Here is a 17,719-nt window from a genome sequence, read left to right as displayed (position 1 = left end):
ACAATAATATAGTATTAATGCGTAAGGTTTTTCCATATTGGCTAAGTTATTGGTCCGAGGCTAGCAAAATTGGACTGGGGGGTAGCCGAATTCCAATATTTCTAGCCGAGGACTAATAAATCAGCCAATATGGAAAACCTTACGTAATTATACCGTTATTGACTAACTAGTCCAATACGCTAGGACAATATGACGTAGAAAGTCTAAATAGTTTTTTTAAGTAATTTTATTCATACATTCATATCAATTGCTGATGTGAGTACTTTTTAACGAGACAATGCAGTATTGCTTAACTGAAAAGAAGTTACGATTTTTTCTTATGATTCACTTTTTTGACCAAAATGTTAATTTTCATGTACTCGCTTATCGTTAATATTTGCAAAACATTGTTGTTGCAGAAACAAAAGATTTGCTGGGATGAACCTTCGCAATATCATCAGGGAATGGCCATTCAATCACAACAAGACCAAACCTATTCCCTGAAATTCACCATTTTACTCTCTGTTAAAAAATATATGACTTTGTTTGGACTGATCAGCATAAAAGTAGATCAGCGATTTGAAATGATGTTTAATCGTCATATTTTTGTTGACAATACATGTACATTAAAAAAAGTGATATATAAAACCGATGTAAAGATACCTTTAATCTAATTTTTTTGGGAAGTGCATGCGTCCGATTCTACGTCAAGAAATATGATAAAAATCTTAGATATCCCGGCCCAACTATACACAATAACCGTTTCTGTCCTTACATTTTATTTTATTCCATAACATGTAAGGAAGTTTGGAACCTATTTAAACTTTCTTTAGTAATAAAAAAATGTCTTCTATATAACTGTTAAATTGTTTATCGGAAATAATGTTTAAATATAAGCAAAATAAAAGATAGTTCCTCTTTCACAAAAAAAATGGCTCAAGAACATATCCGTAAAAAGAAATGTGGGTTTCTTGTATTTATAATGAAGAGTTGCTCATTATTGTAGGTAAGAAATATTAGCGTCATAAATAAAACTAAACACCAAGTAACAAATACAAAGCACAAAATTTTTTTTTAAATCTAAAGGTTCATTGTAAGTTGACTGAAATCGGTGTTCAAGCTAGTTATTCTTAAAATTCCTAATGGTATCTCTCCCGAACAGAATTTGACAGCTCCTTGCCAAAACATTCTACCCAGAACAAATACAAGAATATCATTGCAAACTGTTGAGGCCACTAGGTGGACAATTGTTTTTGAGCTGATTTTTTTCCTTTTATTTTGATTTGTCGGTACCACCGTTGGATAAAAACGCTTATTAATTTCCTTGTAATTTTGTAAAATCTGTGTATAGATTTTTACTATTTTTTGTAGTTTTACTCCATGTCATGTGCATTTAGTTGAAAACTAGTCCTGTTTTTGTTTTTCAGATTGTATTTTAAGTTTATGCTTGTGTATCTGTTGTTCTTCGTATCATGTATTCTAATTTTTTCAGTTATAGTTTTGTACATTTGTTCTAAGCTTGTGAAGTTACTTATTTCATTTTACATGTACACAAAATAAATGGTTTGTATATTGCAATTTACCATTTCTTTATTGACGTTTTGCCTTCATATTCTATTTATCTTAATTTGAACTTCCAAACGTTTTTCAAATTAAAGAATAATATGACGTTGTCATGAGTTTTGATGGAAACAACAATAAAGAATGTTGAGAAAGCATCCACATCACGAGCCATTAAATGTTGGTGGAGACAAAATGTTATTCAGATCGGTTAGCATTTAAATGCGTTTTTTTTTACTTTCTTTTAGTACCAAATTTACAACAAATACCGGAAATTGAATTAAATAAGGCAAAAAGTATACATTGCATTGGTTGTAAAGGTGTTTCTTTGTGTTCAGAATGTTGACTTTAAAGCAAAGATGTTCAAAATTATGCTCAGAATCCTCTGGAAAATGGCATAGGGCCTGATGAAACAAAATATGTTTATATGTATACGATGAATGTTCATTGAAAATGTACATTCTGTTACAGATTCAATTGTAACATCACTGCAACCCACTGCCGACTGTTAAAGAATTCATACATTCGACTTCTTACAAAAAAACTGAACATTTAGAATACTAAATACTATGACAAGAACTATGCAAAGGAATATAACCAATTTACATCATTTTGTCTTACAGGATGTTCAACTTCTTTTAGTTTTTAAGAAAGAAATTCATAGTTTTTGAAGAACTTATTTCTTCTTAATGCAATATTCTTATATTTGATGAAACGTATACGATAAACTGTTTTTTTTAAATATATTTTTATCTAAAAATTGCTTTACTTAATTATTTGTCTGTAAGGTTCAAAACTGTTAATATTAAATAATACGTGAACGGAGATATTTTTTAAACACCAGCCAGTCTTTAACGTCAGCGTTGTTTTCATGTACGCATATACTTCTGTGTACAAAACAATATGTTGCTAAAAATTGAAGTTTTGTTTATGTAGCAACTTTTCGGTTTTTTATTAAAAAAATATAGTTGGTAGAAACGCACATTGTAACATGAGCTACATGTAGTTGGTTTTACAAAACAGTTGAAGTCGATGTATTTGAACAACAGTAGAACTTACTATAGACATTTTTGTTGCTAAGATATAAATGTTATTGTGTTGTTTTCAAGACGGAATTCCAACTTTTTTTCTGATTAAATGCTCTTTAGTCACTCTGTATATATTTAGATAGGAACTATTGAGTCCATAGCTTTACGTGAGTAAGATGGGTACAAACTGTAAGTATCATACATTTTGTATTTTAATTGATGGCATCTTATTTGAATCCAGCTGAACAAAACCCTGGCGATAATGTGAATAAATTATGTATCAATTGAATACGTTTTACGTCCTTTGTCAGATATTTACTGAAAAGGAAATGATTATGAGAGTAATATCACAAAACGCAGACTGCCAGAAGATAGTGATATGAACCAAGAAAACTTATATTACCCAAGCCATAGGAAAAAAAGCGATATCAGTTTTCATGTTTATATCGCAAGCACGGACAGTCCGTGTTTTGTGATATTGCCCTTTTCTGTCCGCCAAAGGATTGTTTAAAGACAATACGTCATCTATACAGCAAAAAATGAGGAGCTGGTCAAGGGATCTGACTAAACGATATTCTTGCTTTTGGATCGGATCAATTACCAAGTCAGCATTGTATGATTGATGGAATGGGTCGGCTATAAAATAAATTATAAGAATATCGATTTATCGCTTACATCAGTTTCAATATCATGACTTCAGCTGAAACTATTATTAAAATTATTGTTTTGTTTATTCTTGAATTCGTGGAATTTGAAAACCATATCATACAAACGAATGGGGAATTTTCTTTTCGTTGGGAACCAAATTTCATGGTGTACCATAGTTTAAATGCTAATGCTTTTTTTTACGTCCAGCTAACTCCAAAAGGAAAGCAATTAGGTCTACCGTATTATAATACACTCGGCTTGCAATATTATTTGCTTTTTTTCTTCCTCATTTACGTTGTTTAAAGAGTATTTTGATAAATATATGGTAAAATTATGTGTACTTATCTTGAATATTGAGTATTTATGTTGAATGGAACCATTTTCCATTTATTTGTATAGTTGATTTCAGTACGAAATGTTGCAAGTATTCATTGTTTTACATTTCGGGAAAATAAAGCTGCTTTTTATATAGAATACAATTTGTCGTCCTTCCAAGTTAGGTTTTGAGTCCACCTTCGCTCTCTCAAACCCCTGACATCACTCATTCATATTAAGCAGGTATAGTCCAGCCAATTCGGATTGGTTATTTCTACAGGTATGAAGCACCAATGAAAATCGATTTAACATATTACAACAGTAAAAAGGTAAAGAAATACACGAAGTAATTGACGATCCGATATAGTAACTGATAATTGTAAGATGTCACAAATGATTCAATACGAGTACAAATGATAACTGTACATTATTTTTGGAGTCTTTACCGAAGAAAAATTGACGTTATGCGTAGCCACTTTGTAAGTTATATCGAAGTTTTTCTACTACTAGTGATCTGTTTGGATGTTGGACCCGGGTTAAATTTAGATAGCTCACTAGATGGCGCTGGACGATGCCCGCTAAATATGAATGAGTGATGTCCTGGGGTTTGAGGAAGCGACGGTGGACTCAAAACCCTGACGGGAGGATGACAATTTATTAGACTTTAAATTAATTTAACTTATTTGAAAACAAAACAAAATATAGATCAGAATGTGTATTTCACATTTATTTTATGTGCATTTTTTCTTGTGTCTCTATCTTGAATCTTAAAAATAAATAAAGTGCAAACAACGTGACCCTATTACATGTACATGTAGCCACAAATGCCATAGTTAAGACAAGCATTGTTTCAGTGTAAAATAGGAATCAACTGTTTTAAAGATTTTTTTTTTAAAAGCTTTAATCCAATATTTCTTACTAGTTTCTGTATCTTCTCTAGCTTTAATATATTTGTTTTAATTTTTTTTATCTATTTTGAATTAACATTTATGTATTTTTACAATTTTCTTTCTCAATTAGTAAAACTTTTGTCTTTTTAGAAAATCTTTATCCTGTATTTGTTTGGCATTATCAATGATAAGTACAGTTTTTATTTGAATTGCTGAAACTCTCTTTCCATTAGATGGTACCTACTCTATTTCAATAACAATACTTAATTTGATAAACAATGGCATTGTAACTTACAAACAACATATGTAATAAAAATATAGACTTTATAAACTTCTTAAGTATCTGTGGTGCAATGGAAATGATGGGACAATTGCGAGTCATTTGCTCTAAATCATGCCAAACTTTGATTAAATCATTACCATAAGAAAATTAAAACTCATTTCATGTTTTGATAACTGTTTTGTATACAATAAAAAGTGTTCACGTACAAATGATTATCGATTAAGAAAACACTAGACATTTTAATGGAATAATCATTTAACAGGAATTATTTGTTTTAAACATTTAAAATATGTAGTACAATATTATTAAATATGTAGTACAATATTATTATTTGATTATTCAACCAGGGCTCGTAATTTTTATTTACATAATCTATCAAATACTGTATTATCTAACTAATCTAGGAAATCAACCGTGGCGTGCAGTTATTAAAATTACTTAAAATGAATATATTCTTTTTCTTAATATATTTCTTCATCCAGCTCCTCACAAAGATGCAAGAAGATATCTTTAAATATCAATGTTTAGTCTTAATATTTTGTAGGGGGGGAAATAATGAACTCCTGCATTGTATTTTGAAAAAAACTATATTGACTGTTTTAGAATATGGTTTAAAAAAGCGAAAATAAAAGATGTATAATCGAAAATTATTTATATATTCTCTCATGGCAACCAAAATTTAAAACGGAGAAACAAATTATTTTATTTAGCGGTGGGTGCTAATGACTAGTACAAATGGCCGCCAACACTGAATAGGGCTATCCGTATTTATTCCGTTCTGTTTTTGAAACAAATTTTTGGTTCCTTGCTGTCGGACCAGCAACTCAATAACTATATTACACATGGAAAAATACCAATCGGAACGCATCAAGGAAAATGATTTTTTTGACGCTATTTTAACGTCTTTTTTCGTCGTTGCAGATGTGAAATATCTGTCGATCAGCAAATCTGAAACAAGAAACTAGCAAGAAACTAAAATACGCGACCGGCTTTGTTGAATTTACAGAAAGTATTTAGAAATGCTTGGCTGTTATCTTCTTGATAATGTATTTATTGTTTGCAAAAGGAATGGTGCAAACTTCAGTTGACGTCAGCACGACTAAATCTAAAAAGTAATCATCTCCAGAATAAAATGCAAAGTTGAACAAAATTTCGATCGTTCAAAAAGTACAAAAATGAATTAATTTTGCATTTTTCAGTATGCTCTACACGTCTTTCAATAAGAAACCGTTTATAAGCAGAATTATAACCAAATGTTTAGGAAGTTAAAGATTACAGAATTAATAACATGTGTACACTAGAATTAATCAAAACAAAATATCGAAATAGGAAACCAAATCTAGCACCGATAAATTGTACCATAGTATGGTAAAGGAGCTACAATATCGAAGCCCTCTGTTTAGCAAAAGGAATGAGACCTCAGTGTTTATTTATGCCAGTTAAGAATACACTGCCCTTTTATAAAATGAAATGTCACCCGATTTTAACTACCACCTTAGTTAATAGCTAAATACTAAAACAAAACAAAAAAGAAACCAAAAAAAAAAAGCTTAGGCATCGCCCTTGTCCATGTATCATCAACGAAAGACACATTTCTGCGAAACTAATGAAAAGGTAGAACAAAAACAACTAAAAAAGTTGATATCGTAAATCGTTTTACTGCCTACAGTTTCTTGCATTTAGTAGATGACGTCTTTAAACAGTTATGATACATGTAATCAAACTCATATCTTTCCCTTAAGGTAAAACACATTTTTAGCCAAATAAGCATCCATCCTTTTTTGTCCTATTGAAATAAGAGTAAAGACAGGAACCAAGATTGGAGCAGAAATCAAAAGAATAACACTCAAGGATAATGACCAGACAAAACTGATTGATTGATTGTTAGGGTTTAACGTCCGAGCAGCAATATTTCAGCTATATTCAGACAATGAACATGAAATGGATGATCAAATGGACATGAAATGATGATGAAATGGAAAATGGAATGGGACACAAAGATAATAGGGTTGACAAATTTTGATTGCCACTAGAAAAAGGGGAGGGATGGGTACGGTTAGGCAATTTAGCCTCCTGTGGCGGAGCGCAAAGGTGGTTCCTACTCCTATCGAATACCACAGCAGGGTTCGTTAACTTGTGAGGAACTTGGCATCTTTCCAAACACGTTGCACCACTATGGATTGCGGTCAGGTTTTCTGTATTATAGCCTGACAACCCCAACATGTAACACGCCAGGGTTAGCCCATTCCACCAGAGCGCTTAACCCTGGCTAGGTTTCTGGGCACTATTTAGTCACCTTTTACGACAAGCTTATCGCTGCTGCAGGCCTATTCTTTTGACACCCGGCCCTGCACGGAGCACAAGACAAGAAAAAAATGACAACACAACACAGAACTTTAAATGACCAAAATTACACATTGATGGGAACAAAAGAAAATGAGCAACTTCACCAAAGAATGGGAACAATTGCACCGGTACGGTACGGTTTGTTTGTATGCATTTCTAGAAACACCCGCCGAGTAATTTTTAAAATGTCAAATCCTGGTAAGACGATAGAAGAAAAAAAAAGCTATGACACGGTGAAGAAATCGGTTCTCACCGTGCAGACGGATACACCGTAACAATCTACGAGTTCATAATAACGACCATAAAAGTTTTGTAGTAAAGATTACAATCATGTAGTAATCTTGCCCCAAACGAAGTAAAATATAGAAGGTTATGGTATGTTACTATTTTCTAAACTGACAAATTTTCGACTGAAATATCTTGTTACCCTTCAAGTATAAAAATGTTCATTTGATTTGCACTTGACCAATTTTGCGAGAAAGAAACTAGTGAATGCTTCAGTACCTATAAATTTGCTTTTCTTATGGTGGCCGTTAGATAACTGTTAACCTGTATACCGGTATTCATGTATAATTTTCTCTTTAGTAGTATATGTTCAAAGAGTGTGAAAATTTCTGTTCAGTACGTCATACAATTCCACAAAGCGAAATTAAGTCCACTGCACTATACTGATTACTATCATTAAATTACTCTTTGAGTGGATCTCTGTAAATGCCAAATATTGTATGTACGGAAATCTGTTTAAAAAGTACTTATTTATTTTGAATAGTCCAAACAAATGCAAGCACGTAAAAATGAAGGTTTGGTCACATGCGCATGCTTTTGGAGGGGTGTTACTTTTAAGTTTACATGCGCTGTACTAACAGTTTGACTTGTTTTTTTAGATGACACAATTAAAATTTTAAAAAAATATATATTTGTTAACTGCTACCTATAAATTTCACCTGTTCCCGTTCGATTGAATTCGTGTACTTTTAGGAGTTAGTGATGAGCGTAAGGGCCCATAGAAAAAATCCGCGTTTGTGAAGATGTCATTAACTGGGAAGGTGTTATCAGGTCTGTGGAGATGGTTGTCAAATTTATTCAATTTTAAATATTTTGTTTTTCTTTTCATTCAAAGCATGGTGATATATATACACACATGAAGGTGTGCATGAAAATAATTTAAAATATTAAACTTTCGGTATTTTCAATATAGGACATGTTTGTATTTATGATAAATTCATATTGATAAACAAATAATTTTCAACTACAAAACGTTTATTGCAACATTTCAACATTGAAGATTTCAAGGCCAAACCACCTTACTGTTCTTGCCAAAATTTTACATTTTAATATGGTTCTTCCGGTCCTGTCATTACGGGAATTATATGCATCGTAATAACGATTATCTTCGTAAAGTCCTTGCTAAATATCTCAAATACCGCGCTCCACTAATTGGAACTATTACTTATAAAACTTATAAAAATCTTATGCATGCTTTAGTGGACTATACCAGGAAGACCCCAGTGGCTGTCAGAGTAGGTGAAAAAGAAAGGTTTTTTTTAATCTTGCAGCGGAAAAGAATTCTAAGTAGGTTAATCAGTGTCAATGCTATATCAGTCACAAATACTCAGTACTTTGTAGAGATCTCCATACTTTGTAAAATTTTAAAAAGACTGCATATGACTATTTTCAATCATCTCTTAAATATTCCGAATATATTGCTGTCAAAATGCGAAACTTTTTTTTTAAAAACATATGTATCTAGAGTTGTTCAACAAATGGTGAGATTTCCAATCGGAAAAAATTGTTCTCCACTACTCTCTTACATATTTCGTAACTCTTTAGAAGTTGGCTTAATAGTTGGTCAAAAAGAAGGTACATAGTTAAGAGAGATCCCTTGACCTCATATTTAGAGCGTTTGTCTTTATTCAATCCTAGATACAAGGATTTTATACATTGCATCTACGCCGAAGAGTTTGAGATAAAGAAAATACTACCGGCATTATGAAGTCAGCATCATATCATAACTGCTCTTAGGGGTCGATGGAACGGGAAAAACTAAAACTATAAGACAAAGCGATTACTTCTTATTCCGTGTAATCAACCTTTCATCTGTGGCAACATCCCTTCAGCACCTGCGTATGGAGTTTTCATATCACAATTCCTACGTTATGCCAGGCTTGCCGAAATTATGCGGACTGTTTGTACCATGCTAGATTTCTGACATTTGTGCTTCCTCTGGGTTATGTTGATACAGATTATCTTCACTAAAAATGTTTTATGGTCGTCGTCGTGAACTCGTGGATCGTTATGGTGTATCCATTTGCACCATGAAAACTGATTTATTCAACGGGTCATAGTTTCCTTTCTTCGTTTGTTTACCCCGGACTTGACTTTTTATGAGCAGCTCGACGGGTGTTTCTAGAAAAGCAGAGGACGCTTACCCTACCGGTGCACCTGATCCATGCTCCCAGTTTTAGTGGAGTCCGAGTTGCTCATTTGCTTTTATTACTTTGTATGTAGGATTTTAGTCACTTTATGTTCTTCGTTATGTGTGTCTGTTTTCTATTTCTGGTCTCTGTCCCTGGATTACAATCTTTTGATTACCGCTATAGCCTTGGTTCCCTTGATTACCCCTTAAATATATATATGTACTTACATTTTGCAAGTATTTGTTAATATCGGTAGAATATTTTACTGTCACATACTGAGGATTCAAACATTTTGTCTGAAACACATTAGTTAAAATTTCATTGTCTTTTTATACTAAAAATATCATGTTTACCAACGTTGATATCATACGTACAATTAAAGGTCAGTCAAGGCATAACCAATGCTATGCTTATGAACAAATTGGATAAATAAATAATACGGCAGTTATTATTCTAGGAGGGTGTCCCTAGATGATTTGATTTTTTTACCGATTAAATAATGTGGCCACCAGATGAGATTGTTGTAAGATGAGCTGAAAGGATAATTTTTTATGTGGATTTCTTCATCACAGTAACGAACAATAAACGAGATGCACTAAAGACCCTGGACGGTATATCTAGAAAAAGTAGAATATTCAGACCATATTATGTGGTCTTTCAATATATGTAACCTAAATACTCTACCTTAAAAATTAAAAGCGATTGTATAAAATTGGTTTATTTTGCTCAATAAACTCTCATTCACATTTAAAGGCAACAATGGTTTTTCATTTCTAAAACATTTAGGTGCTTAGAAAGAATGATAGTTAACATTTAACCTTTCTTTTTATTATATTATATTTTTGTTATAGAAACCGTTTCATTGTTGACTCCATATTATTTGTTACAGTATGTACCTGTACATATAGTTAACTGCTATACCATTGAGTAATTCGCATGATATTTTTTTCAATACTCTTACATGTATTGGGCCAAGTATTTATTTTTTTCTATATTGCTTATTGTCAAATTGCTGTCCACAGTCAGGAGTGGTATAAAATAACGTGTCTTTGTGTCGTCATTTTATTTTTTTGGTTTATTTTGAAGAAGTGTCATCGTTCTGTTACCGTGGATTTTATTACTTTTGTTGGAGGGACTTTCAAAGCTTTCTTTAAGGTTTGTTTACACCTATTGAAAACCTTCTGGAGATTACTGACAAAAAAGCTTTTGTACTTTTTTACTTCACTGGTGCATTTATTGCGTTACACCAAATCTGTTCTTGTTTCTGAGTAGTATTGTCATAAGAAAAGCAATGTATATCTTTGAAATGTATATTTGCAACTAATTTTTATTACCAATAAATAATAACAAGATTAGGGTAGCAAACAATCATCATAAAACAAACGCTATTATTATTTTTTTTAAACTACGTGATATTAAGTAAATAATATTTTATATGTACTAGAATTCAAATGGCAGCTGTGGAGATGATTTGAAAGAATATATATGTACATGTATGTTAATGATTCCATTCAAAGTTCGGAGGCAAAACATTTTTTTACGATGTGCAGTTTTTAAATGATATCTTGCTTTATTTTACCTGTCTTTTTTGTTTGTCTATGTGCGAAGCCTGACTCATTTTCTCCTTGTGGTGATGTGAAGTGACTAGATATTTGATCAGGATATTGCATCTTGTTTTGGGTAAGCTTTTGATATTGCGGATGTATTGTTTTTCATTGGAATAGAACATTAAATAATGATATGTGTTTATTTATTGAAATATTGTTTGAAGTAGTTGATCAAAGGACAACAGTTTTAGAACACGAACTTTGCTTCGTTGAATTACCCCAGTCTCTCGAGAGGATTTCCAAATTTAAACAATGTATAAGAGGTTTATGAAGACATTTCTCAACATATTAGTTCGCATATATCTCTTTTGCTCACAATTTCATATTCTAAATAAAACGTCAGGAGTACAATATGCGAGCCACAATACCAGTTTTCAAACTTTTTTTCAAGTTAAAGATTATATCATATCATAGTTTTTCATACAACTCGTATTGTGATGTCGTTGATCTTTAAATCGAAGAAGAATTAAGTATGAATACAACCAGAACACGTTTTCTCTATGGCGTCCTCAAGTCTAAGCACGTCTATTTAGTAAAAGTGAAATCCACTGTATAATTATTTCAGAATAAACAGTTTTCTTACTAACTGATTCTATTCCAATAAATTTCTATCAACATTTATCAAACCGCATAAGCCCATGTACAAATCGAAACGCAGAATCAGTTTTAATCAGTAGTTCACACAAAATGTGTGTAAGGTCATAGAAAAATGCACAACACCCAGAATTTTGCAGACATCTGGCAGCACATTGAGCTGTTGTAGTGATTTGTGGCTTGGTCAGCAGGAAACCTCCAACACAAACAACTGAACTCATACAATATTTCTCACCACTTGAAGTAGGATCTATGATGTGATGACAAAAAAGTAGTTTTAAATGAATATGTTCGGTTAATATCAAGTTCCACCCCAATAATAAATAAATCAATATGATTATTGCATAATACAGAGTAAAATGTATGCTAACGTTGTGAATTGAATCTTTTTGGTTACAGTTTACCTACATATAACACAGAAATTTTACAGCAAGCTGAAACTGAAGTGTGAAAATTCTGTCAAATTTGGGAAACACTTGATTGGATTTTTTTTTCTTCTGCAGGGGATTTTGAGCGCATGCTTCTAGAGGTAGACGCAGAAAAGAGGTAGACGTAGAAAATAATACATGTAGCAGTGATAAGACCTATACTGCTACCACACTCTCCAAAGAAGTGATTGTGAAAAACCATAAATCTGTGATATCCTCTTTTGGTCTCTCTACCAAGGACGATGATTGTGATTTACCGTCTATGTACTGGATTCTCAAACTCCACAAGAATCCATACAAACAACGTTTCATAGCTGGATCTGCTAAATGTACCACCAAACCTCTTTTAAAACTTTTAACTTCTATACTCACAATTGTCAAAGAGGTTCTGTCTGCAGTCCTTCCACAACACTTGTTACTCCCGTGGTGGTATTGATTCAATGTGGATCCTGGAAAAAGATTTTGATGAAAGATCTTTTGGAGACAATCAGTTCAAGGCTATCATCTGAATATAATGGCATTAAAACCTATGATTTTTCAACACTATATACATCTATTCCCCATACTCAGTTCAAATCCCGACTTAAAAACATTATACATCGATGTTTTCCAAAAAAATATATGGTACACCTAGATACAAATATATAGTTCTTGGTAGAGATTACTCATACTTTGTAAGAAATAATTCCAAATCATCTTCCAAATATACAGAGGAAGATGTTTACAAAATGCTGGAATTTTTAATCAATAACATATTTGTCCAGTGTGGTGGACGTTTTTTTTTCAACAAACGGTCTGCATTCCAATGGGAACAAATTGTGCTCTGTCCTTGCTGACCTATTCCTTCACTCTTATGAGGCTGACTTTATAGCTGATCAGAAAGAAAAAATATCGCTTGGCTAGATCCTTTTATCTCACTTTCCGCTATATAGATGACGTATTATCTTTAAACAATCCTAATTTCTGGGATTTGATTCATCGCATCTACCCCAAAGAACTTGAGCCCCATGCAGGTCCGGGTGTGAAAAGAATAGGCCTGCAGCAGCGCTAAGCTTGTCGTAAAAGGCGACTAAATAGTGCTCAGAACACTAGCCGGGGGCTAGTGCGCTCTGCCCACAGAGCAACTGGGATGTGTGCGCTAGGTGGTGGAATGGGGTACCCCTGGCGTGTTACATGCTGGAGTTTTCAGGCTACAATACGGAAAACCTGACCGCAAACCATAGTGGTGCACCGTGTTGGGAAAGATGCCACGTTCCTCGCACGTTAAAGAACCCTACTGTGGTATTCTCCCGGAGTAGGAACCATAGAGCTCCGCCACAGGAGGCTAAATTGCCCGACCCTACCCACCTCTCCCTATTTCCAGTGGCAATCAAAATTTGTCGACCCCATTGTCCTTGTGTCCAATCCCTTTTTTATTTCATCATCGTTTCATGTTCATTTTATCCTCAATTTCATGTTCATCGTCTGAATATAGCTGAAATATTGCTGCTCGGACGTTAAACCCCAACAAACAAACAAACAAACCAAAGAACTTGAGATAAAGGATACTACAGACACTGTGAAGTCTGTCTCATATCTTGACCTACACTTAGAAATCGATGATAAAGGAAAACTATTGACCAAACTTTACGACAAACGTGATGACATGACATTCAGAATTGTCAGCTTTCCTTTCATCTGTGGCTACATCCCTTTATCACCTGCGTATGGAGTGTTCATATCACAATTCATACATTATGCCAGAGCTTGCCGAAACTACGTAAACTTATTGTATCGGGCTAGAACTAACAAATAGGCTTCTGGAAATGGGTTATGTTGCTTGAGATTGAAGTCATTACTACAGAAGTTTTATGGTAGTCATCATGAACTCGTGGATCGTTATGGTGTATCAACCTGCACCATGAAAACTGATTTAATTCAACGGGTCATAGTTTTCCTTTCCTCGTGTGTCTACCCCGGACTTGACTTTTTATGAGCAACTCGGCGGGTGTTTCTTGAAAAGCAAAGGACTCTTACCCTACCGGTGCACCTGGTCAATGCTCCCAATTATTAGTGGAGTCAAAGTTGCTCATTTGCTTTTGTTACTTTGTATGTATGATTTTAGTTACTTTATGTTCATTGTTGTGTATGTCTGTTTTCCATTCTGGTCTCTGTCCCTGGATTACATTTTTTTGATTACCGCTATAACCTTGGTTCCCTTGATTACTCTTCAACACCTGAAGTAAAGCTCTGCCTTCAAATCAGGCAGCAACTAACGTTTAAAGATTCATGCATTACTTTACCTAAAAATAGAAACTGTTTTTAACACAAATTTTGCGTTATGGTATATTTATTATTACATGAAGTGACCATATTTTCAAATGAAAATGAAATTACACTTAAACTGTGTTTGCATAATTTCCCGTACCATTCTGTAGAACGCAACCAAATTTTAAACGTATTTTTTGACAATGTAAACACTATATCCAATTAAAACAATTTCACAACATTGAGCAGATCCAAGGAAATGGACGCATCATGCGTTGTGTTTTAGATCGAAACAAATATATTTGAAAAGTTTTTTTTCGATTTGCAATATGATTAATTACCCCCTGCCTGGTTTTAAACAGACCTGCACTCAAATATTCCAACCATAACATCCTATTATATGACAACAAATTATGACACAATATTAAGTTTAATTATTGTGACAACATTGAAAACCTCCTAATCTCGAACGATTTTAATATTTAAAAAATGCGTAGAAACTTTTCCTTGCGGTGTCATGTTGGCACGTGAATGTTGTAACAGCTCTTATTTATTTATTTATTTATTTATTTATTTTTTGACTTGGTTACTTCACGTTTTAGCTCCAAAAAATGCTATAAAATCTTTTCAGATTTTCCAGAACGAATATACTCCTTTACAATTTTGTAAATGTTAGTTGCTTTTATATTTATATTTATACATTCTCACTCCTTACTCTCCAGTTGACACCAGTACCTGCATTATATCAAATATTTCATTTTGTGTAGTTCGAATTGACCATTTAATAAGGGAATTGTGTGGCAATATAATTGTGGTAAAATACGCAGTTATATAAAGATCGAATAAATTAAATCGTTGAACATAATTTCAATATTTATCATTACATGAAGTACAACAACAAAAAAATGGCGAGTTTTAGACCGTAAAAAGAAGAATCGGCAAGAATAGTATATACAGTTGTGATTCCAAACCACAGAACTTTCAATATGAAGTGTTTATTATTTAAACAATACAAACCTGTAACAACGGTTGTCGTCTTTAGTGTCGTAGTGGTTACTGTGTAAGATATAAATAGTTAATTGGACAGAAACGCACTTTCACTTTCAGTTGAATTTTGTCAATCCGTCTATGCAGAAATAAAAGCATCATAATTTATGATGACTTTTATCTTTATTTCTTTTAGACCAGCTAGCTCTGAATTATAATCAAGCATACGCGTAGGAAGCAAAACAAAATGTATGTAAAAACTGACGTCACTTAATAGTTATTGTACTACGAACTAGTGATATATTGTTATTTGAATTGACAGGTTTTGTATATACAGTGTTTGAGTGCCGACGAAAATTGATAGACAACAGCAAACAAAGTGAAATATAAAGAATGCCGACTTGGATCAGAAGAACGAACATTTCTTTTAAGATGCTACAAGGTATTATTTGAAAATGTTTGATATTCAGTAATGATTGCCGAATATCAGATGGACGCTTTAAATAGAACAACTTAATGACAAAAGATTAAAGAATGATATTTGATAAATGCTGATCTAGAGGCGTATTGTATTTTAGTATTGAGGAAATTTGTTACACAATTGCCAAGCGGATTAAGTTGGAATTTCAAAACAAACAAATATTTCATCAATGTTTTGCTTTTTTTTCATTGTTTTTTGTTGTTGTTGTTAATTGATTGTTTGTCTGCTTGTAAATTGTTAAGAGTTAGCACCAAATCTAATATGTTCAATACTTACTTGCTGGTACCTGACAGATATAGCTTTTGGGCCAATAACACTCAGCATCGTTCCATCCTTCATTTAACCACATTTCTATGCAATCTTCGGCCTCCGTAAAAGAATCTGGTGATTCTATTAGAAAACATATCATTAACTTTAAATTTGCGTTTTCCTGCATTCTCATTTTAAACTTCTTTAAAAATTAATGGACAATTGACAAAAAAAAGACACTCAGACACTAGAAAAGGCCATTCAAGCAAGGAAAAAACATCTCTATTATATGTTATATGAAGTTAATGATATTTTTCAATGTTATGAATAACAAAGCTTTTAATACAAAATTAATGTAATTTTGTTACGTTTTACAAAGAGTAATTACTAAGAAAAGCAAGCAAAGAATAGATAAGTAGACCGAGAGAAAACAAAAATTGGACAAAAAGAACATCTTCCGTGTCGTCAAGTCAATAACTATAGTTTGCGGATAAGTACGTTTCATGATGATCTGACGAATGACTTTATCTTCATGTCGAAGAAGGAAAATATAAATATAAACTGCGAATGTTTAAATGAAGCCAAAAAATTACTTTTAGTCTCCGTTGGTTTTCTCTTCTTTTTTTTATTTTATTATCATTTTGGTTTTTGCTTGTGTCTTGTTATTAATGGTTAGTAAATATGGTTTTTTTTTGGTAGACGGACGTGTATTTGAATTGTAATGAAATGTGGTTTAAAATTGGATACATTACTTAAGTTTACCTGATTTCCAGCCTTGGTGAGTTGAGGATATTATCGTACCATCACGACAAACGTACTGTCCCTCTATCACTTTATCGTCTATACCAACCCATAAGCTCCTTTCTAAGTTTCTTCAAATCATAGCCAAAGTATGGTTTTATATGTAATTTTAACAGCATAGTGTTATAATTGGTCGCCCTAGCATAGGAACATGTTTGCAAAGTTCTTAATTGCCCTGTACTCGTTATACGTTTTCAGCTGGTTTGCATAAATTATAGGAGGAAACAAAGAAAATTCTTAAATTCAAAAACTACATTGATTTATCTTCCCATTGATTTATGATATAGCCGTTTACTTTTTAAGCCCATTAAAGTTCTTAAAATACATAGCCGTCCCCTGCATTCTATATAAAAAAGTCGAAAAGGGAATTTTGAGTTTTCACAAAAATACTGCCGCTAAATTGAAAGGGTTTGTTAAACCAAAATCGACCACAAAATACCGTATTGGTGCAATAATATATGTATGACGTCATAGGAACTCAATCAAATTATTGAGAAATGTGTTGACAGTGGATGATGACTTTATGTTATTCTCCTACCAATAATTTTTTTTTTAAATAATAACAAAACTTATTCGAAAACAGTTGAGGTACATATAGTTAAGTGTATGACGACACATATATATATATAGTTTATACCTACTGAGTAAGTATGGAGTAAATGTTATTTGTTTCTGAACTGGTCTTTGGAAATGCGAGATGTGTGTTTAGGGTTTCACAGGCTTGCACCGCAGTATCCCAAGATACTTGCTCTCTAAAGAACCTGTAACATATGCCTCCCATCGACGACCATTGAGAACTTGGACATTCTGTAAAAAAAATCCAGGGTTATAATTATATACCAAGTGTTATTTAAATGTA

General features: G+C 32.8%; 1 protein-coding gene across 1 annotated transcript; it reads right to left on the bottom strand.

Annotated features, from left to right (window-relative positions):
• Nucleotides 1–11,104: 11,104 nt before the first annotated feature.
• On the bottom strand, nucleotides 11,105–17,187 carry LOC148627885 (uncharacterized). Its single transcript, XM_088540792.1, has 5 exons — nucleotides 17,156–17,187; nucleotides 16,822–16,931; nucleotides 16,087–16,200; nucleotides 15,360–15,398; nucleotides 11,105–11,917 (listed from the first exon to the last, which is right to left on the bottom strand). The coding sequence occupies exons 1-5, from the start codon at nucleotides 17,185–17,187 to the stop codon at nucleotides 11,685–11,687; spliced, it is 528 nt and encodes a 175-aa protein (XP_088396918.1). The 3' UTR covers nucleotides 11,105–11,684.
• Between the last annotated feature and the right edge of the window lie 532 nt (nucleotides 17,188–17,719).

This window comes from Perna viridis, chromosome 1 (genome assembly GCF_037379345.1).
Source record: "Perna viridis isolate PV_CMFRI_1.1 ecotype Kerala chromosome 1, ASM3737934v1, whole genome shotgun sequence".
Lineage (NCBI taxonomy): Eukaryota > Metazoa > Mollusca > Bivalvia > Mytilida > Mytilidae > Perna > Perna viridis.
This window is presented reverse-complemented; position numbering and strand designations above follow the sequence as displayed.